Here is a 24,005-nt window from a genome sequence, read left to right as displayed (position 1 = left end):
TTACACAGGGATATGGGTTGCGTGTGAGTCTGATTAATGTTTTCGTCGGTGTCGCCATTAGCCCCCGAGGATTTGATTTCGGAGTAAAATGGAGATTGAAACTGGATAACAGGGTGGGCGGGTGCGAGACAGGTAATGAATAGTATGGCTTACCTGTACCCAAGGCTATTATAACTGTACAGGTAGCAGATTAAATCGATAAAACATTAGGATTAAGTACTGGTACGTGACCTGAAGCATATACCTTACAATAATCAACACTAGGCACTTGTAAATAGCCAATAATGTATGTGATTATGTTTCATAACATAAAGGGGCATTATATGTTGATATAAGATGAACTATATGTATGAGAAGATGTGCTAATGAAATTATTTTTGGACGAGAAAAACAGTTCAATAATAAAGAAACGCTCTTACACAAAATTTGTTCAATAATAAAGAAACACTCCTACACAAAAATAGTTCAATAATATCACTCTTACAGAAAAAATAGTTCAATGATATGGATGCACTCTTACAGAAAAATTGTTCAACGAAATGTAAAATGGCGTACACTGTATTTAACGATCCTTTCTTTAACATCTTCATACTCGTTGATTTCGTTAAAACGCGATTTCACAATATTCGCCAAGTTCTTAAATATTTTCCCGTGCTTGTGGCTTTGTATAACGACACTTTGTATAAAGCTAACAATGCTTTCCATATGTGTATCGGTGGAAGACAGATAGTGTCCGTTCCCACTGGCCGACACGCCTCATTGGAAGATGTGAGAGATGCATTACTTGTCAGTGGTGGTATTTCACGTCATAGAGATCGAATTGGGGGATTGACTGGGGATAATTCGCGAATAAATGAACTTGTTGTATCATAAAAGCAAACATTGTCATCGAAAACATGATAACTAATACCTACATACAACTATGACTTATTATAGATGTGTTTTGATGGTAATAAATACCTGTAATTAATGTTACTGTTGTATAATTACGAAATTTAACAATCAAGCTTTATATCCAGGTAACACTTCATTTTATTTGATAAAATTTAAGATATGTAAACCGTTATGTGGGAAATGGCCAAATTCTATTTTATACATATTTTTTATCTTCTATTTTTTTCATAGTTCATTTTTTCCCAAATAAATGTACTGTTATATGACACTGTTGACAAGTGTGACTATAAAGATCACAATCTTGTCAAATTATCAAGGTAGCAGATATTAATTCAAATTAAATTGTTACAGAAAACATTAAATCTTACATATCTATTAATTTAATGCGTCAAGTGACAAGATAGGGATCTGATATGTTCCTGTCAATCCCGACCCCTCGGGGCCCCTTTCACAACCAATAGAAAAGGTCAACAGACGATGAGACAATGTCGATTTAGTAAATCTGTTTTGTTTTTATATTTCAGTCTTGTGGTATAAGATTCCTGTGAATAGATCGACGAACAGGTGAAGTGAAATGTTGGAGAAAACATCACACTTCAACTGATATGGACTGAAAAGATTATAAAGATAAAAAATATTTTAAAATAGGATTTAATAATGTGTGTGTTATGGAATGTAATTTACATTTGAGATATTAGACAATTTATCGATTCAACTTCTACAAAGGACAAAAGAAATCCGTTAGTTCCTAGAAATCCAGGATACGTTTGATGAAGTTGAATCAACATGGATCCAAACGTACGAGCTACCTTGTTGGAAATGAATCGGAGAAGAAAGTTCCGGACCGAGGCTCTAAAACGATCACATGAAAAAGTGAAACGAGAACTCTCCGGAAAGTTAAAACTAAAAAAAGTGTGGAAATCTATCAACTCCGTAATCCCGAATCCGAGTTGCTCTGTACAATGCACCAGTTCCTTCTTAAATGAACTTTTCCCATTCTGGCGCATTATGAGGAAATACAGTTTAAGAAGGTTTTTATTATCTGACTTCCTGGCTGGACTGACGGTGGCCATTGTCCATATACCACAGGGTATGTACTTACATATTGCGCTGGCTATCGTATGATGTTCACTCTACTTCGGGTACGCTTATTCGTAGTGCTCAATTTTCTTGGGGTTTAAAAATAATATTTCGTAGACAATTAATTTTGTGGATAAGTATAATCGAATAAATCTATTTATATCTATTTTAACTGTAAGTGGACATATGATTCGTGGATTAAGGAAACTCTCGAAATCAACAAAAATACATCCCCCATGAAAAATAATTTTACAGTTATCCATCAGGAAATATTTAACGCAGGTACACTCGGTACAGGTTATATTCAACATAGGTACGCATGGTACAGGTTATATTCAACACAGGTACGCATGATACATGTTATATTCAACACAGGTACGCATGGTAAATGTTATATTCAACATAGGTACGCATGTTACATGTTATATCCAACACAGGTACGCATGGTACAGGTTATATTCAACACAGGTACGCATGGTACAGGTTATATTCAACATAGGTACGCATGGTACATGTTATATTCAACGTAGGTACGCATGTTACAGGTTATATTCAACACCGGTACGCATGCTACAGGTTATATTCAACACAGGTACGCATGGTACATGTTATATTCAACGTAGGTACGCATGTTACAGGTTATATTAAACATAGGTACGCATGGTACAGGTTATATTCAACACCGGTACGCATGGTACAGGTTATATTCAACATAGGTACGCATGGTACAGGTTATATTCAACATAGGTAAACTTGGTACAGGTTATATTCAACATAGGTAAACTCGGTACAGGTTATATTCAACACAGGTACGCATGGTACAGGTTATATTCAACATAGGTACGCATGGTACAGGTTATATTCAACATAGGTAAACTCGGTACAGGTTATATTCAACATAGGTAAACTCGGTACAGGTTATATTCAACACAGGTACGCACTGATTGCACATAGTATAAATTGCATAGGAAATATTCAGTACGGGGTACGCATGTTACAATGTATGGTCAATGCAAGATACTTCGTGCACGGTATATTCAACACAGGGTAAGCATTCTACGGGATATATTCAACGCAGGGCACGTATTGTATGATATATTCAAAACAGGGTACGCATGGTAAGGGGAACGCATTGTAAATGGAATATTCACGATCCGGTGTAATGTAAAGGGTATGTATTGTGAACAGTTTCTTCAACAAGAGGTACACGTACTGTACATGGTATATTCAACACGGTACGTAACGCACAGGGAACAAATTGTACCTGGTATGTTCAACACATGATGTATTGTATAGTATATGTATTGTACAGGGTATGTTATACACATTGTACTTATCATAGTGTGTGTTCAACACAGGGTACATAATGTACAGGGTGGCTTACACATTGTCCAGGGAATATTCAACACTGTATTGGGGACGTAGTATATTCCAAAAAGGGTATGTACTGTACAGAGTGCACAGGGATGTACTGTACGGTTTAAAGGATACGTACTGAACAAGGCATATTCAACAAAGGGAGTGTACTCTGCATGGTACATAGGGAATTATTTACAATGTACAGGTGACGGACTGTACATGGTACATTGTACATTGCCTGCATGTTTTAAGATGTACCTTAAACTATATCTATCAAAATTTATTAACATCATGCTACATCCATTTTTTAAATAATTCTTTGTGTAATAACTTGTAGGAATGGCATATGGACTGCTTGCAGAGTTACCTCCCGTTTATGGACTTTACAGCTCGTTTCTTCCAGTACTAACGTATTTCTTCTTTGGCTCATCGAAACACATATCTATGGGTAAGTATTCTTCTGAAAATCTGTCGTCATGTCTATGTATAAATACCCCGAAACACATATCTATGGGTAAGTATTCTTCTGAAAATCTGTCCACGTGTCTATGTTTAAATACCCCGAAACAAATATCTATTGGTAAGTATTCTTCTGAAAATCTGTCCACATGTCTATGTTTAAATACCCTGAAACACATATCTATGGGTAAGTATTCTTCTGAAAATCTGACGTCGTGTCTGTGTTTAAATACCCCGAAACAAATATCTATTGGTAAGTATTCTTCTGAAAATCTGTCCACATGTCTATGTTTCAATACCCCGAAACACATATCTATGGGTAAGTATTCTTCTGAAAATCTGACGTCGTGTCTGTGTTTAAATACCCCGAAACACAGATCTATGGGTAAGTTTTCTTCTGAAAATCTGACGTCGTGTCTGTGTTCAAATACCCCGAAACACATATCTATGGGTAAGTTTTCTTCTGAAAATCTGACGTCGTGTCTGTGTTTAAATACCCCGAAACACAGATCTATGGGTAAGTTTTCTTCTGAAAATCTGTCCACGTGTCTATGTTTAAGTACCCCGAAACACATATCTATGGGTAAGTTTTCTTCTGAAAATCTGTCCACGTGTCTATGTTTAAATACCCCGAAACACATATTTATGGGTAAGTTTTCTTCTGAAAATCTGTCCACGTGTCTATGTTTAAATACCCCGAAACACATATCTATGGGTAAGTTTTCTTCTGAAAATCTGTCCACGTGTCTATGTTTAAATACCCCGAAACACATATCTATGGGTAAGTTTTCTTCTGAAAATCTGTCCACGTGCCTATGTTTAGATACCCCGAAACACATATCTATGGGTAAGTTTTCTTCTGAAAATCTGTCCACGTGTCTATGTTTAAATACCCCGAAACACATATCTATGGGTAAGTTTTCTTCTGAAAATCTGACGTCGCGTCTGTGTTCAAATACCCCGAAACACATATCTATGGGTAAGTTTTCTTCTGAAAATCTGTCCACGTGTCTATGTTTAAATACCCCGAAACACATATCTATGGGTAAGTTTTCTTCTGAAAATCTGTCCACGTGTCTATGTTTAAATACCCCGAAACACATATCTATGGGTAATTTTTCTTCTGAAAATCTGTCCACGTGTCTATGTTTAAATACCCCGAAACATATATCTATTGGTAAATTTTTCTCTGAGAACCTGTCAATTGTGGTGCCTGCAAATCAACATGACGATTTTATGTGTAATTTTATCGTCTAGACTTTTTTACACGTCTGTTTAACTTCTAGTAAATTCTAAACACGTTTTCTATGTTTAACAACTAGTGAACCTAAACACATGTTTATGTTTAAAGACCCCTAAACACATACTTATCTTCAAATTATTGGTGAATTTTCAACACGTGTCTTTGGTAAACTGTTGATTTATAAACCTGTGTGTGGATAAATGATGACCTCTGAGAAAAAAATATGGGTATCTATGACAATCCAACGCGTTCTAAAGCTAAAGAGTGATACTATGATGGAGAAGTGTTGAGATATGTACATGCCTGTATTGGTAATGTTGACAGTGTAACACGTGTTTAAAGGTAAATTAAATATCGACATCTTGTACATACTTATCTAACACGGGTCCGATTTACATTTCTGTTGACGAATAAGGTCATACCAATCAGAAGTTTGAACAGAGACTAAAATAAGGGCAACAACTCTTGGACCACAGGCGTCCAAACACTTTTGTTACAATAACCATTATAGAAACATTGATGGAAACTGTTTTTTCACTTTATGTTCCCGCAGGGTGAATATACTCACCTGATAATCAATACACGTCCTGTCATCAGTGTACTATTGTATAACATTGTATGGTCTGTTTGATGGTCCGGAACAGTGCTCCGATGTCTGCTTTCTCAATTAGTTTACCGTGAGAGCAGTACTTATGTAATTGAACGTTCCGAATTACAATTTTGTTTTGTTTAGTCTGTTTAACACGGAAAACTGAATTGTATTGTGTATTGACGTTCCAGTTCAGTGGAACCTGCACTGTTGTCTACTCAATACGCTTACAAATTACCCAGAGTGAGCAAAATTCCATGATGACTAGATAGTATTTTAAATATTAAGATAATTTAATGTTGATTGACTTCTTTTGTTTAGGAACATTTGCAGTGACGAGTTTGATGATAGGGTCGGTGGTCCAGGAGGGTCTCGAGAGATACGAGGCTTTGCATGCAGGTACTGCCACGTCTAACTCTACGACCGTTGAAGCGTGGGACATCATTAACGTTACACAAACGACAGTCTACAATACTAACGCTTCCGGGGATGGCTTCAATGTACTCCAGGATTCTGGCGGCAACCCAGCTGAAAACACCTTCTCTGAACTAGATCAAATGAAAATCGCATACGCTATGTCTGCCACGTTTACCGTTGGCGTTTTTCAGGTGTGTTAAAACTTGGTGTTGCCGAATTTTATTAAATTAGGAAATAATCACACGAGGAGAGAATGATTAGGTCTGGCACTATTTAAGTTGTATTGCATCCGAGAAAAAATCTGCAGAATGTGTTTGTAAAATGAACAGCAGTAGAATATACACTACATAACTTATTGAGTATTAACTGTTTGTGCATGTCACACTGTATCAGTCCAACTGTAAACATTTTACAAATAATTGCAAATAAACATTTCCGTGTGTCAAACTTGATGTACTGGTGTACATGTCATATATGGACATTGCGATAATATGCAAAGATACAAAACATAAAAACAAAACAAAAAACAAAACCCAAAAATAAAGCAATTAAAAGATACATGAAGATCGAGTAAATCAGAATTAAGTGGTAAAAAGTAGCGAAAATCTTTCATTTTTCCTTTTTCTGCTGAGACCGAATATGATATTACACGCACAAAGTTGGCCTTTTTATAGTTATGATACTGTACCTGACATCTGTTTTGCCTTTTTTTGTAGCTGCTGAGATAAATGGTTGATATAATTTCGTTTGGCCTTGAAATTTTAATAATTGATATGCCATGATAGAGCTTGATGTCCTGCTCTAGTTCCGACATTCAGTATGGTTAATTCTATCTATTACAGCTGATGATGGGCGTGTTCCGATTGGGATTTCTCGCCTCGTTCTTGTCAGACCCGCTGATTAGTGGATTTACCACGGGTGCGGCGGTGCATGTATTTTCCAGCCAAGTGCATCACCTCTTCGGGGTCAAAGTTCATCCCTACCACGGTCCACTGCGTCTCATATACGTTAGTAAATGTTTTAGTATGCTCTTATCTTAATTGATATGAAAACGCCACGAATATAACGAATAACATAGCTTACATGTCAATCAATCTGGGAATATTTATTAGGGGTTCATTGAAAGGTGGGTAATATGCTTCTCACGTGTCATACTAACAATAATTTAACAGTCATGCAGCTCTTCCATAACACGTTATACGTGAGGTTACGCTTAAAAGTAGACAGTTCAGACTTCTAAATGATCCATATTTTACTTTAACTCAGCACGGTTTTCGTCGAAACTTCCAACAGTTTGGACATGGCATATAGTTCCTAAGACTTTATTTAAAATGTATTAAATATTGAGAATTTGAGTGGCTTGTAATTTGTAAAAGCCCATACAAGTCTCGTCATCATTGATGCCGCTTATTGATTCGCGCCACGAGTAACAGCGTGACGTCATGACTATTGTTTCCATTCTCGGAGGAAAAAGTCCTTAATCGATGACAAAATGTGAATAAATGATGATTATAACAGCGGTAGATTGTTCATTAATTTGAAATTAGAAAATTTAGTGAAGTTAATTTCCCCCATGTCACGTGACTTAGCTCGAACGTTCGCCAATCACGTGTACTCTGTTTTCCGAATTGTCGGAGTACTCATTAAGAAAGAGACGCTTAAGCTATTAACCGCTTATACAATCTACTTTTAATGACATATGATCTCAATAGGGGATACTTTACTGCTTATGCACAAAACAGCATTTTGAAGTTATGACGCCATCTTTTTCCTGTTGTTGAAAACATGCGTTCTTTAAGACGTCAAAATGACTTCATTAGGAACACGCTGATAGCGTGTCAGTGTCATGGTTATGAAACCTCGTTAAATAGAGAGAAATATTAAATTAAGAACGACAAATCTGAGGTCACTGAACCAAAATTCGTAGAGAACCGTACATCGAATGTTTAGGAAAGCAACTTGATCTTGATACGAACCATCCTCACACTTAATACTATGAAGGAAAATGTCTTGGAATACAGATTGGAGTTTGTTCTTTAAAGACGTTTGTAGGTATTCTTGTCATATGTGTTCACTTAACTTTTCTCATCAACACGATCCTATTATTTATTAAATTTCAAATTCAATTTTTAATGTACATTTCCAATTGCATATTTGTAAGTACTCAGCATTTACTCACACTTTTACCATCTGGAACATCAATCATAACTGATATCCTTAGTCTTGACAAAAGATATCATTTCAAACCTTTACCCACAAAACACCTGTTCTCTTTTCAGAATGTCGAACGAATCAAAATACCATTTTAATACGAATACTTTTGTACAGTTTTACAGAGATTTTTTCAACAACATCGAAACCGTGAACCCAGTCACGGCCACGGCATCAGTCACCTGTATATTTGTCCTCGTCCTCATCAAAGAAGGAGTTAACAACAACCCGTCGTGTCAACAGGACCTCCCGGCCCCAGTTCCTATAGAGCTAATTGTGGTGAGTAACGTTTCCCTTTAAACCCTCGACCTTCCATTCCTTAGAAATGTGATGTAAACCGATGACAAGAAATGACCGTTTACAAATCAGTCGAATGCTTTAGACTCCAACTATACAATCGACGCTCGTCTGCGATATTATTCTCGATCCTTCATGGAAATTGCCATCCCTCATAGTTTCCAGGATTGCTTGGGAACTAGGAACGTTTGCATAGAGAACAAATTTACCACCATTTGTGATGATTAATAGAATCTTTCACTCCCTTCGAAGCGAGATGAGGGGAGCTCAATGCAAAGCACGAGGCTTGTTGAGATCAGGGAATTTTACAACAGTTAAAAAAAACGTGGATATACCTCTCCAGGTTAACACACAATGACATTCTCTGTTATGTTCATATCATACAATCACCATCGTAATTGGCCTTTATTGAAAACATACCACTAAACTGAACACGTTTGCATCATTCTGATTGGACTCAAATGTTGGAGACTCGACGACCGTTAGTAATTCCACAATTTTTTTTGGATTTCTTCAGTCTGGAAAAGATGGAATAAAAGTATTACATTCAATCTATATACAAACCTACCATTTAATAATACCTCTTGTGAATTCTATATCGATATGGCGTCATTAAAATCATTATAATTCATAATACAATACCGGATGCCAACTCTATCGAAATCTATAGAACAATCCATATTTTAGCAAACAGGACGGCGTTAAGCACCTAAGCAAAACTGACTATAATGCAGAGATATCTGCAGCCGTGCACTCTTAAGGTTTTTTTCAATAGTTTACATTGTTAATTGATGTAACGTCATTTCTTTTCTTAAAAAAGTCTGAAAGATCTTTTGAAGCATTTTATCTGTTTCATGGTTTATGTAGATAGGACGTCTGATTGAATCGCTCATCAGTAGAAATATTTTCCATTGCAGCTGTTTTGTTTCACTTCAGTTTTACATCTCAGCCTTAAAATGGTTATTTACCATCGATAACTTTATCAATTAGAACTGAAAAAATGAAAAAAAAATTAATCTGCTATTAAAATAATTATTTTGTGCAAATGTGCTTTTCCGTTTGAATTGATGATTTTGGTATATATTTGATGTATAGGGAGACATTTTATCGTGCCTATGTTACGTGTAATGACAAATTGTCCTCATAGATAATACCCGATACTGTCTACCGATGGTTATCTTATTGATTTCTGTTCATCAAAGGTTATTGCATCAACTGTGATATCGTATTATACGAGAATACACGAGGAGTTCCAAGTGGACGTGGTGGGCATGATTCCGAGAGGGTGAGTAACTTATTGTAAATATAATGGGCGCGTATAGAAGTATTATTCTTGTCACCAAAATGTAAGACCAAAGAACAAAGAATGCATTTCTGATGTTATGACATTCCAGTACTTTTACGCAAAAGGTGTTTATCGTCTTTAAGATAACAGTCTTGGTTGGTAAACGTTGAAATGTGATCCTCCAATATGCCAGTTATGGTTAGAAACTGTTTAAGTCCTGCTAGCACCTTTCTCTACACTTATTGTGTATTATAAGTTCTTTAATAATTGACTTGTAGTGTCATGTTGTATGGACATATTGTAGCTGTCTTAAGACACATGTGAAATAAAACAATTGTGATGTTGTAAATAGGTCACGTCTTGAGAACTAATGATTATCTCAGTCATAAAAAACGTATCGTCCGCGTCGAAAAAAGTCTTGTCATAGGAAATGTGATAAATAGAATCTTGCACTCGTGTCTTCTAGCGTAACACATTATATGATGCCCATATAAACTACTATCGTCTCCCTGCATCGTATGGTGTATATACTTTATCTATCGAAGTATCTTATTGTTGATTTCAATGGTCCTCTCTGGTTTAGACGTAGGACATTAACAATTAATTCATTGCAGGTCCTGATATGAAATCCTTCAAAATTCTATAAACTTTCAGCGAAATATAAAATAGGAAATTATTTCTCAGACAATTATTATATTCTATAGTGCTGGCTAACAGTTTCTTCATTACAAATGTCTATTAATTGGAAGGCGTGTTTCTATATTATTCATTACATCATACGTTATACACTTCAGCATATCCTTATATAATGTAATGACATTAACATACTGCGTTAGTTGTATTTTCAATAACATGGTAAATACTGCATAACCTCGTACAACATCTCAACATATCAAAATAGAAGCCTTGTTGTTTGGCATTGTAATACTATAACAGTATCATAATCAATATTTCTTCATTGTGTCGAAGCTTTGTGAACAATTTCCTATATCAATCGACGTCAATCATCACCTTTTTGCATCATATTTCTTTAGAAATTAGAATACTCTTCCGTGTGAATATTGTACACCCCAGACAGTTATTCAGTATAATTGTATTAAATATTAACATCTCCTTCACCAAGCCTGCCCCCTGCCAGCGCCCACGACTTACGGTATGTGTGGGAGACATTTGCAGACGGATTGATGATGGGGTTCGTGGCATTCACCATCTCATATGCCATGGCCAAAATTCTTGCGGAAAAACACGATTACGCCGTCAACACAAACCAGGTACAAAGAGCTTTGTTAATCAGTAATAACTGCTCACCACTTCCCATGTCTGTCATATTATCGCTTAACTATCTGCTGCATGTCTCATTAGCATTGTAATTAATTTTTAAATGCGAATCTAAGTATTATTTTCATGTTCTCCAATATCTTTGTTTATACAACAACACCAATGTACTAGTGATTTCAACAGAAGTTACATTCGTTTGTTCAGAATGCAGTTTGTCTTCAATGAAACTTTTTTTTTATTAACTTTTAACATTGCAGGAACTTGTCGCTAACGGGATGTGCAACTTCCTGGGGTCTTTCTTCTCTTGCTTCTGTTCGGCAGCATCTCTGTCCAGGAGTCTGGTACAGGACAATGCGGGAGGTTGTACCCAGGTAAGACCGTTTTGGAATACCATTGCCTTCAAGCGAACCTTTTTTATGTCATGAAAACGCGATGTCGTTTTTTCCTTGCATGTAAAAATTATTTAACGCTTTTTTATATTTTGTTAATGCTATTTTAAGACATATGTATAACTAATATATAAGAGACAGAACTATGATGTTGAAGTTACGCTCATGGATCGTATAGGAATTATTGATTTAAACGATAATTGCTAACAATTGTTTAGTTGTTTGGTATTGTTTGGAGGTTTGTAAATAGTGAAATCAAACATTTAGTAAAAAGAGCCTATATTTTTTGTATTTTATCTGTTCATTACAATGTATTATTATAACTAAAAGAATATTGTTGATGTTTCTCTTTTGCAGATGGTAGGGATATTCTCATCCTTTGTTCTGCTCATTGTTTTACTTTACATAGGACCCTTGTTTTCGTCGTTGCCAAATGTAAGTACATCGTACTAGTGATGAAAGCCAATTCATTGATTATTAGATTTGAAAACAACAACAAAAAATATCAAAACTACAATCAGCAGTTGACAAACACGCATTTGGTGGCGTGACGTAACACAGATCAGATGGCTTTAGTGCTGGTATTTTAACAATTTTTCATAGTTTTCTAAAGAAGCTTATTCGGTCAATGTAAATAATCTATCTGTTCCCTGTGGAATGTAATTGCGATCGAGGGCTTTTATTGGCATGTTGACAATGAATGATTGATTACAACTTCCAAACCACTTATAAATGACAGGTTTCAGTATGATATAAATATAGGTTTAGATGTGATGCACTTTCTCATTGTTATTTCACGTTACTTATTGGATTTTTGTGGCATCAGAATTTGGTTTAGGCATGTTCGAAATTGTTGCTGAATTGTTTTAACTGAAAGCACTTTACAAAATCGAAATTGCAAAACATGGACATATTTTCCCTATATATATTATCCAACTTAAAACTAGAAAAAAATATGTGATGAAACAGTGTTGCATTTGAATGCGTCTGTGTATTATTATTTCAATTGGATATTCAAAACGCTTCAACCATGAGATTCATGTAAATCATTAATATCTCAAAACTTTCTAACGATCTACCAATGTCAGCAGACATGGAAAATAGACGACTATTTTAAACATATCTAGATATTGTTATATACAATATATATGATGGAGCAAGTTGTCCAATCATTTATATTGCATGCCGAGCATCAGAACCAAAATTCCGTTTTTACACAACGCTTACAGAAACATGAGATTCATTATATATAATAAATAAGTGCACACTACTCAGCTTTTATCGCATGATCAAATGCAGTTGATAATGATATGGTGAAATTTCTGCTCAACTGACGGTTTTAGAAATAACATTAGACCATTTTTGACACACTAATCTGATTGAACGCTTTGAAGTATTTGAAATCTGTCAGAGCTTTGTTATGTGCTTAATAGCTTAATATGACTTTTATGAAAAAAATGAATTTTCTCATATAAAGACGAGTCCTGTTGACCGGATATATTTATTTTCCATCGTCATGGATGTACAGGAGACAGAACAAAAAGCAGATATAAGCTAGCTATGTAAACTAACCCCACTTACTGATGACAATCATGTCACGATGATATGACATAGTCATTTCCATTGTAGTCTAATGACACGTGTCGATTACACGGACACCAATACCTTGTACCTGTCGATCAAGGGAATTATCTGTTGGACAATAATATTTGTTTACAGTGGGATAGATAACGCGAATAATGTAATTTTGTATTCTGATAGCAATACAAAAGACTCATCCGAAAATGTTGCTGTTTATTTGAGATGCAATCAATACTGTTAAATAGTATGTTTAGAAACGGGTCATATTGGATTTCTATCATTCTGCAAATACAACCCACTTTTGAACTCTTTCATCCCAGCGTAAAGTATTTCAAAAATACCTAAAACGATATCAATATTTCACCTGCCTATGAATAATTCACACCGTCATACCGTTAGTTTTGTGTATGCTAACAGACACACTACATGACCGAGGATAGTCCTTTATGTCGAAACAAATATTCTACAAATCAATTCACTTTCGGGTCCCCAAAACCTACAACTGATAAAGCCACACTTTGTTTCCGGCAAAAGTGAAAGGCTACTGAAATTGTGTAAATGCTGGCCGAACCCCGTGTGAGTTTCTTTGTGAATGGGATGCATTCAGTGTCTATGACAATGGTATCTACTACAAGGTATCACTCAACAAACCCGTCCATATTCTCGGCTGTCCCATGAGGCCTCGCAGGCACGCGCTGGAACGACACAGCGCGTGAAGCAAACTAATATATGATATCGAAGCCAATAAGTGACGGCGCATTCCATTGTCACCACCAACTTCGAGCGCTAATACCGATGTGGTAGGCCCTCATACCGGTATGGTATAGATGACAAACACTTATACAATACAAATTTTGTGGGATTTGTAGTACTAATTGGTGTAGGACCGCTTTGTGGTGATTCGATAGGTTCACATATAGCTGTTATATGAAGACTGATGAAAACATAACAGGTGACATATAGAACGTATCCACTGTAGTACAGGTATTGATGTGTAGTCGTTATACCCTCAGCATACTCCTGATGATTATGCTATGAATATTTAATACAAATACATTGCTACCTGTTCATGTTTCTTATATTGACAGTGCATCCTGGCTTGTATTGTCATCGTCACACTGAAAGGCATGTTCAAACAATTCAACCAGATGCGAGTTCTGTGGAAGCTGTGTAGGCGAGATTTTGTAAGTCAAAAAACCTTATTGCATGTGTCAGTATGACAAGGTGATGGGAAACTAATCGAAGATCTGAAAATAAATAAGCTATGCAAGATTGATCTACCGTGACAGTGGAAAAACAAAACAACGCTAGTGGCTTAGTAATGATCGGAAGCTGCATGCAAATTGGCTTCAATATTTGCGGTCACGGTAGTGGATAGAGCTCATACAGGATGAATAGAAGATGATTGTCACCGACAATGGACTTGCATTGGTGTTACCTGGATTCTGTTTGAGTTCGTTGATGACATCTTGACATTTGAACCATTTTTTGTGATGCAATTCATCAGTGCCTTATTGGGGAGACTCGGAGTTCGTTTCCTCCGAATATGAGAATCGTGATATCAGACATTACCTAATTCAGTCTCTTAGTTCTGTAATTATGTTTTATCGGAAGTTTGTTTTTTTAAAAAAGAGTAGTTGATGTAATGATGAAAGCAGAAAAAGCGCCATGGATTTAATTTTTTAATGATTTTAAACTTTATAAGATTTGGAGTTAAATTATCGGTTTCGATAAATGTAATGATATTGGACCAGGAAAATGTGAGAGTTTATAAATCAATGGAGCCATCACCAATTCGACATGCTCCAGTATGGATGGGATGGACGAAAGAGATCAAGAGGTACGCTACTTCTCCCATGACTTTTCTACATAAATAACTCTTGTTTGACTTTGCTGCTTTTACAGTCAACATGTTGATGTGACCACCAACTTTCTATTTTCTTTAAAGCTTTTCTGCAAATTCTATCAACAAGAACGGTATGTTTTCTAAGTTAAGAAAATAATTTGATTTTTGAGATTTTTATTAACAAAAATGTGAATCCTAGTGAAAAATAAAATAATGCAAAATTCCTGTTAAAAGTCTGGTCAACTTCAATATGTCTTAAAGGAAAGTGCAAAGTCATTTTTATTGTAAATATCTCCATGTATCAAATAGCATTACATGCAATGTTATTCCATAACAGTATTCTAGCATAATTTCTTCTTCTTAACAGTAATAGAGATTTTAGTAACAACTTTAGAAAATTAATACTTATGAGTTAAGAATTTACGTTCACAGCATTAAACAGGTAATTGATGGTAACGTATTATTGATCAACCGTTTTTTATATATATTGACAAATTTATGTTAACGAGTATCGCTCAACCAGTTGTTTTGATATATCAGTTCTTTTGATGAAGAGAATCTCATAAGCAATATTCAGGAATTTTATGTCTATTTGCTCATATATGAACATATTTACATAATTGTATTAGTATTTTACTGTTTTAAATTTCATTGCATCTTATTTGGAAGCAGCACGTGTTCTTCTGAGAAAAAAACCATTATGTGTTTGACCCTAACGTCTACCTGTTCTACTGTGCATTTATTGATTCCTTTTCATTCATTCTTTAAAGTTCAATAGATCTGTCATACTTTTATGTTACTGTTGTCTATAATTAAACATCTCTTACTATGATTGACAAGCATAGATAGATATATGTACGATAATCAGATGTTGCTTTAGAAACGTAACGGCCTTTTAATTAATTGTGAAAAGAAATCAAGATTGATTTTGATTCCATATAGTATACCAATGTCACTTCTTACACCCAGGATAATGTGGATTTTGATTCTCCTACCTCAGTAATCACAATTAGACAATATTTGCCTCATTGTAGGAGGGATTCGCACCGTTAAAAACGAGGATGCTTACTTTAATCACACATGAATATATTCATACATTACCTTCAAAACTTTGACGTTATACTCAGATACTAGCATTGCACTATGACCTCACTTTTGTCACTCCTGACCTCATTGCACAAGCTTTTAATGATGGTAATTCCTCCCACTTCACCCTGAATACTAGCAGATATTGTAAGTATTCTGCTTTTGCATAATCGATATATCTCCATATCATAAGTTTTAATTTACTTATTTATCGCTACTTCCGTTACAATTTCTAAAGCACATTTGAACAAAAGACTCTCGCGTTACCATTAAGAGAATAAATATTTAAATACCATCACTTTCATTCCCCAAAAGAAATTTATTTTTGCTTGTAACATTTGCATTTAAACAGAGACTTTATCGAGCGTGGGAAGAAATAGGCGATTTTTAAAGAAAGACCTTGGAAAGTTAAAAAAAAAAAAAAGATTTTATACCCAATGTACCTTTAAAATGTAAACATGCGATGAACTAATTTAACTGTAGAGAAACAACTTTCGGTAATGTGTTATGATTTGTTAATATTGTCTAATTTTTGTCATCTTTCGTGACCCACCTCCCCGAGTCATTTCATTACATTAATTCATTAAAATAAACTATTGTTAGGAACTTAATGTCGATGCAAAGAATATCTTAGACCACTGCGCAATAGCTCAGTCACTGTTAGGTAAAAATCCCAAGCTATGTGATTTCAAAATATCTCATTTCCGAAAGTAACAGAATATTTGTAAGATTTCACATATCTAATCACATACTTTCTATCGTGTAATATATATTTCTGTTAAACACGACCAATTTGAGTGTCTCGCAGATATTAAGTGCATGCTATCATTTCCGTTTTTTTTAGGTTAAGAATCATTAACACTTTTGATATAAATAACTTTGTGTCTGCTGAAGTTTCAACAGAAAAGACATATTGTGAAAAGCGTATTCCCTAAAAGGGAACTCTTCTATTGAATAGTATATATCAGCACTTTTTCATGATATTATAGTGAATGCATTGTATTTACTTTATTTGACAACTAGTTTACAATTGTAGGGTCATAAATTATTTGTGAAAGTCATGACAATGCATTAAATCATTAGCTTCTGAGAGTTTTGCTTGTTTCATAGCGCAAAGTTGTCAGGATTTTTTTAACAGAAGGAGAAATTCAAACTTATTTAGTAACATTTAATCCTGTTTGTATAGAACAATTTATTAAATTGCCTGTTATTATAAAAATAAATAAAGGAAATCGGAGTTACATGTACATAGATGATTTTCCTTCAAGCTGCAAAAAGATTAAAGTTTAAAGAGCTCAGGATTGCATTATCAATAGAAAACATCATAATATAAGTATTGAGTAAAACTACTCGTTTAGCGTTAAAATGATCTTTTTATATTAAAAGTTAAGCGTATTCGAATGATAGATTCCGACTGTAACATTAGCTGTGTTGCAGGCCTGTACTTGTCATTGACATGTCTGTAAGGTAGTACATCAGGTTCTAGGTCGTGAATGACACCATGAAGGCGGCCATCCGTGTCTTAATAACTTGCCGCCATGGCAATGATGACACAAAACTTTAATTATTTAATGTAAATTCATGAATAATGGTAATGACACTATATTTGGATGCCATATCCAATCTAGATGTGTTTTTCTACATGAATTTCACTTTATGAATCATGTTTTTTTCCGTACACTTTATTAATTACTATTGATTTTTAATGACAATATATTCAAGGTATGTATTTAAGGGTAATGCTTTTCATGAAACATTTTGCTTCTTGTCTAATTAAAATTAGTGTTGCAACCAGCATTTTCAGGTGCGGTTTATTCATAGTATTGAATCACTGGCTAGCTTGTAACACGTATAGAAAACTCATACCTACTTCTCTGCATGTGAATGTATGTCCATAGTAGTGAATCACTTGCTAGTCTATTACACGTATAGAAAACTCATATCTACGTCTCTACGTGAACGTATGTCACAATGTATTTGAGTCACCGGCTAGTCTATATCACATACTGAAAACTTATACATACCTCCCATTATGTAAAACTATGTCTAATATTAGTAGTGAGTTACTGAAAAACTCATACCTTCTTCTCTTTATGTGAATGTATGTCTTGACATTCTTTTGAAATATTCTAAAATTCTTTCAGATATATCGAGATCATGAAATTTATTGATAATTGGGCGGGTGCATCTCCCAATATAGATTTTTCATTTCTGTCAATCAATTATGCGTATCCTCAGTCGACTGTTAGGGTTCAAACTGTACTCCCTTTGCATCACTGAAGAGTGCTCGGAGGATGAAACAACTGTACGATACAGTTTATTCATTATCTGGCTTTACTGTAACTAATTCTAAATTTGTATTGAAAGATGTTATTCATTGGAGTGTCTTTTGTTTGTATTGTAGATTGTTTAGTATACTGGGAGCTACAAGTTTACCCGGTAATTAGAAAGCTTCAGTCGACGAGGATACAATCATATCTGATATACATTCTGAATTCGAGTGAATTCGGTTTGACATTTACAGCACTACGAACTGTATACTAGGACATATATGATAATTAAGAGTTAGGCATACAGTGACTGATTGATTCCCAGGTTCTCCTGTATGACATATAATAGTCATTACCATATGGTATTACTGTGGTACGTTTGTGGATTAATTTACGTTTTAATAATTGGATGTAATACACAGTCTTTGACTCAATCTATCTGCAATAGTATTAACTGCTTGCTTGCTGATGATACAGATGCACGGTGAAGACCTAGTGTTTTTGTATGAGATAAAGTTCTGACACTATGTTGTACCCTAGGGAAAGTAGTATGTGCACGACCGGGGATATGAATAACCCAGGCTTCATAGGATGGATGAGGACAAGACTTGAGAGTCATCGTAGGATAAATGTTCTTTAATCTTTATCAGGAGGTTAACGCTTAATTTTATCTACATTGTATATTATATATTACAGGCACATTACTCTCCTATTTTAGACTCATTGTGTAATGGATCATCTGCGGTCTTTTGATATTCTGTTATGATCTATTTATCTGCGTATTGGTGTTATGTTCACAAATGTATGGCTTGATATTCTGTTATGATCTATTCATCTGCGTATTGGTATTATGTTCACAAATGTATGGCTTGATATTCTGTTATGATCTATTCATCTGCGTATTGGTATTATGTTCACAAATGTATGGCTTGATATTCTGTTATGATCTATTCATCTGCGTATTGGTATTATGTTCACAAATGTATGGCTTGATATTCTGTTATGATCTATTTATCTGCGTATAGGTGTTATGTTCACAAATGTAGGGCTTGATGGCGACCTTCTTGTTAATGTACTATGTGAATAGGTTTATTGACATTGCTTCTCACAGACAATTTAATTTTGTTTCCTTAAACAATTTTGCTATTGTTTATTAGGTTTCGCGGATTTATTTTCATATTCATCTGAAAAGTGTTTAATGACAATTTGTTGTTTTGCAGGCTGTATGGTTCGTGACATTCATAGCCACTGTTGTTCTAGATGTTGCCCTTGGTCTGCTTGTGGGTGTAATATTTGCACTATATTTTATAGTGAGAAATTCACAAAAGTAAGTCTGCATCTTTTTCATTGTTATTTAAGAAAAAAACAAACGCATTTCCAACCTTTTCCAGAGTTATATTAAGTTACACAATTGCAGCAATTGATATTCGACGATGAAATATCCATTAAACCAAAGATATGTTAGTGTGAGCGACTAAGAATTACTTTCATTCACTTAAGTAACTACATAATAATGGGTAATCACCAACGTTCCTGTCTACCAAGAAGTCGAAATAGCATTGCGGCACTCCTTTGTAAAGGATATCAATTAAAGAAATGGTATTTGGTTATATAGGATATTCTGTTATAAATACAACAAGTTCTGATCATGATTTCAGACATCCTTCCATCAATGTATCCCTATTGTCAACAATTATCTATTTGTAGACCGCACACTTGTATTTTGGGAAGAGTACCTGGGACAACAACGTACAAGGACTTGAAACGAAATCGTCAGGTAAACATTTATAAAATATATCGTTACATATGTATATGAAACATATTGTAATAAACTGCAGTACCTGGTTTTTTAATTCGGCATAAACGATAATGATAATAAACAACGTTCTGAATAATGGAGATTACAATCTAGGCATGCATTCGATATTATTTATTTACTCCAAACGGCAGTTTTTTCCCGTTCAAAGTCGAGATGCCATTTCTAGATATATTTAATGCAATTACCCTTTTGATTGTTTTGGAAAAATTGAAAACAGAAATATAGAGAAAACTGTGTATGTTTACATTGTGTCATATGATTCTAACATGCATCCATAATTTAGGAATTTATTATGCTAAAATGTAAATATTATCACATTTAATCTTGACGAAAGTATAAAATCATTTTCAGGTATATGAGTTACCAGGAATTAAAATATTTCGCTTTGAGTCGTCCTTGTATTTTGCTAATGCGGAACAATTCCGAGATCGCCTTTATGAGAGAACGGGACTGAATCCCAAAAAACTTAAAGGAAAGAAGCAGCGAGCGTTATACAAAGCCCTGTTGCAGAGGAAGAGAGAACAGGAGTTGGCTGAAGTAGAAGAAAGACAAACAAAATCTAAGACAAAGAAGGAAAAGGTTAAACATTAGTTTTCACACCTGTTATTGTATTTCAAATGTTCTGGGTCGAGTACAAAATACTCTCGAAAGCCCGTTTTATGCGTGTTTGAAAATAATAGCTAAAGATAAACTCTCCAGAAATACAAACAATTCACACAAAATTATTGTGGATAATTTGTTGAAATTTAGATGTGAAGTTTGAAATTTTCTTTGATGTGTTGATAGTTCAATGTTGATGACCTCGTATGTATACGCATCTCTATAATAGAAAGGAAATGATAACAGAATAATAATTCCTGTTAAACAGAAGGAAATCGTACGTCAGAAGAACGCCATAGAGGTAGAAATCGAGGAAGAAGTCCCAGAGGAATTAACTGACGAACATAAAAACCTACTAATTGAGCAGAAGAATGAGATTGTAGACCTATTCTCTAAAGCATGGATACCGCCCATCCACACTCTCGTGATAGACTGTTCCGTCATCGACTACGTGGACACCAGTGCCGTTAAAATCTTAGCCCAGGTATTGTGTTTGGAACATTACAAAGTATAAACAAGATATAGTGCTAAAGAATATTGCTTGAATGGATCATTGATGTTCTCGCTGAACTTAATTGGTATTTACAACGCTATTATATAACGTTGCACAGCACCTTAATCACCTGTAGAGATGGCCATATTGTGCACTTCCTCTACCCTTTCATTTACTGTTCACCTAAACAATCATCGGACCTTATACTGAATTATTACTTGACAAATAGACCACTTAAGGTTGACTTTTTTCGCTAGAAAATAAAAATAAACATTTGCAATTATTTGTAATATATTGTTTAATCCCCTTTATGGTTACCTGGTGTACGGATCCTTTGTTAACGTGCTTGGTTGTTATACAAGTCCTGTGACAGTGTACGAAAACTAACGATTTTACAATGCCCTAAACATCCTATAATATCAATGCTTGTTACGTGGATTTTGAAAATCTATTGATTTCCAGATTCCAAACATTAAATATATATGAGGGGTTTCTGTGTGGTAGATATGTTGGTTTACAAACAATGCTAGTGTGGTAATGTTCGATACGAGTGTTTACATTTACAGCATAGTTAAAAGCAATTGATTTTGACAAGCACTTTGTAATTACAGATAGTCAACGAGTACAAAGACGTTGGAATAAAAGTGTTTCTAGCAGGTTTGAGAGGTGAGTAGTGATAAACAAACATTCCCCGTGACGCAAACAGTATTATCAGTATTTTATATCCTTATTGTAGTTCTCTGCTTTGAATTTAGTTCACTTGATGACTGAAATAACAGTCCGTTGATAGTTACATATTTGAATTTAGAACTTCAAAATGAGGTTCAAGTAACACCTAGATAACAAAAGTGTTCCCGGAAAATAATACGAAAATAAACACGAACGTCAGCTCGTTAAAACTGAATGTTTTATTACGTCATCGTATTTGACAAACATAATACAGAAAACGAAATGATGGATAAAGTGGTTGCACAATATGTCTTTGATTTTATACTCTTAATTATGCATTTTCTCAGAGGATGGACGAAATATCCTGAAGAAGGCTGATTTTTACCACGAGGTGGAGTACAACTGTCTGTATTATACAGTACATGAGGCTGTGGTGATATCGCAGGAAATTCACGCACATGTATGTATTGTATGAAGCGTCCGAAACCACCTGTTTACCTAAGAAATACAAAATTGTCATTTAAGTGCAAAACGAGGCTGTCATGTAGGCTGAGAATTGGGGGAGGAGTGGGTAGGGGATGTCTGTCCGTCAAGTCTCGATGCGTCTAGTTCAGAATCAGTGTCATATATCTTGAGAACCTCTTCATATTTTTCCCCAATACATAGTCTAAATCATATCGCATTTAGGTGGTTATCGGATCAGAAATAATGAGTCAAAGAACTTCTGCAAGTTCATCAAACAGAATGATACTTATATACATTTGAGCGTATATTATTGCCATAAAGACATTTTCTAGTTAAAAAAATCGCATAAATAAGGGGCTACATATCAATCGTTTTATCTGCCTGTGCATGCGTGCGTGATGGCATGGTGTACAAGATGAACCGATAGACAGCTATTCACACCATTACCTCACCTCATCGAGGTCAACTCCTGATCAGATTTTATTGGTTATCGGTCAAGGTTAAAGGTTAAAGGTCACTGTTAACAACTTGGAATATTAAGCTTCCGTAAAAGATATCTCGAAAACCGTTGGACAGAATATAATTCATATTTACAACATAGTCTCGAACCAAATTAAATTGTAGTGGTCATCTCTCAAGGTTAAAGGTCAGAGGTTACTTTTGACCAAGTTTGAAATTTAAAAAGCTAGTGTAAGAAGTACCCCTCTAACCTCAACGGAATAAATCATCAATAGGTTTACACCAGTGTGGGAGATGTCTTTATGCGGTTCTTCGCTGTGTTGCTGTTTTATCTGTTACGCTTAATGTTGTCTGAATGAATAAAGGGAGATATTATGTTGACCTTGATATGCTGGTTGGTTATAATGAATGCGTAATACTGACTCTCACGTAGAATAGCAGAGTAATATACAAGATACAAAACCATACCTAGGTTGTAATTATATCAATGTATATCTTATCCAATATCAACATATAACTGTACATCAAAATACGAAAAATATGAGAAATACAAAATCATCAACGCAAATATTAAAGCATACCTTTCATGTTTCCGAATTTATTGTTTATGGTTATAGTTAGTGACAGCCGATCCCAAGTACCTAGAGATGGTAAAGCGAGAGTTCGGAGACACCTCGTCCTTTACTAACTTAACTACAGCGGGAGAGTGTTCCGAAGAAGTCGACGCGACTACTCAGGTATTGAATATTGAGAAAAGTACATATAGACTAATACCGGAAAGTAATACATATATTTAAATAAATTTATCTTATTAAGAATTTTGAAAATGAAAATATACTTCATGATTTCTCACTCATATCATAATTTTGCTGTGATAAAAAAGTAAGGTCAGTAACCATTAGTAGTACTTTTTATAGTAATGTAATTTCTAATAGAAATATTTTATACGTTTCAGGTGTAAACTTTGCAGTGACGATATATTACTTCACACATCCGTATAGAATTTACAACGGCGGATACCGTGATATAAACAATAATGTGTCTGGCTTATACATCGATTTGAAATGTCTGTGAAAAATGTCTCTAGGATGAGAATCAATGTCCATTGATTAAAGAGTGGGACAAAGAAAGACAACCCATGTTCCATCTTTGTATAGAATGGAATATCGAATCATGTGCCTTGAACAACATAAACATTTACTAGGGCCAATAATCG

The 24,005-nt window shown here is 34.8% G+C and overlaps 1 protein-coding gene across 1 annotated transcript; it reads left to right on the top strand.

The window, feature by feature from the left end:
* The first annotated feature begins 546 nt into the window (after positions 1 to 546).
* On the top strand, positions 547 to 23,750 carry LOC132545223 (prestin-like). Its single transcript, XM_060208899.1, has 19 exons — positions 547 to 665; positions 1,908 to 1,984; positions 3,671 to 3,781; positions 5,946 to 6,232; positions 6,884 to 7,048; positions 8,370 to 8,531; positions 9,752 to 9,834; positions 10,958 to 11,105; positions 11,370 to 11,483; positions 11,859 to 11,936; positions 14,171 to 14,266; positions 19,505 to 19,611; positions 19,992 to 20,061; positions 20,455 to 20,682; positions 20,990 to 21,187; positions 21,808 to 21,862; positions 22,213 to 22,325; positions 23,407 to 23,526; positions 23,745 to 23,750. Exons 1-19 carry the CDS (start codon positions 547 to 549, stop codon positions 23,748 to 23,750), a joined length of 2,337 nt encoding a protein of 778 aa, XP_060064882.1.
* Positions 23,751 to 24,005: the final 255 nt, after the last annotated feature.

Source organism: Ylistrum balloti, unplaced genomic scaffold, assembly GCF_031769215.1.
Source record: "Ylistrum balloti isolate Yb309-2 unplaced genomic scaffold, AGI_CSIRO_Ybal_v1 Utg369832, whole genome shotgun sequence".
NCBI lineage: Eukaryota > Metazoa > Mollusca > Bivalvia > Pectinida > Pectinidae > Ylistrum > Ylistrum balloti.
Note: the sequence above shows the minus strand (reverse complement) of the source record. Positions and strands in the feature narration are given on the sequence as shown.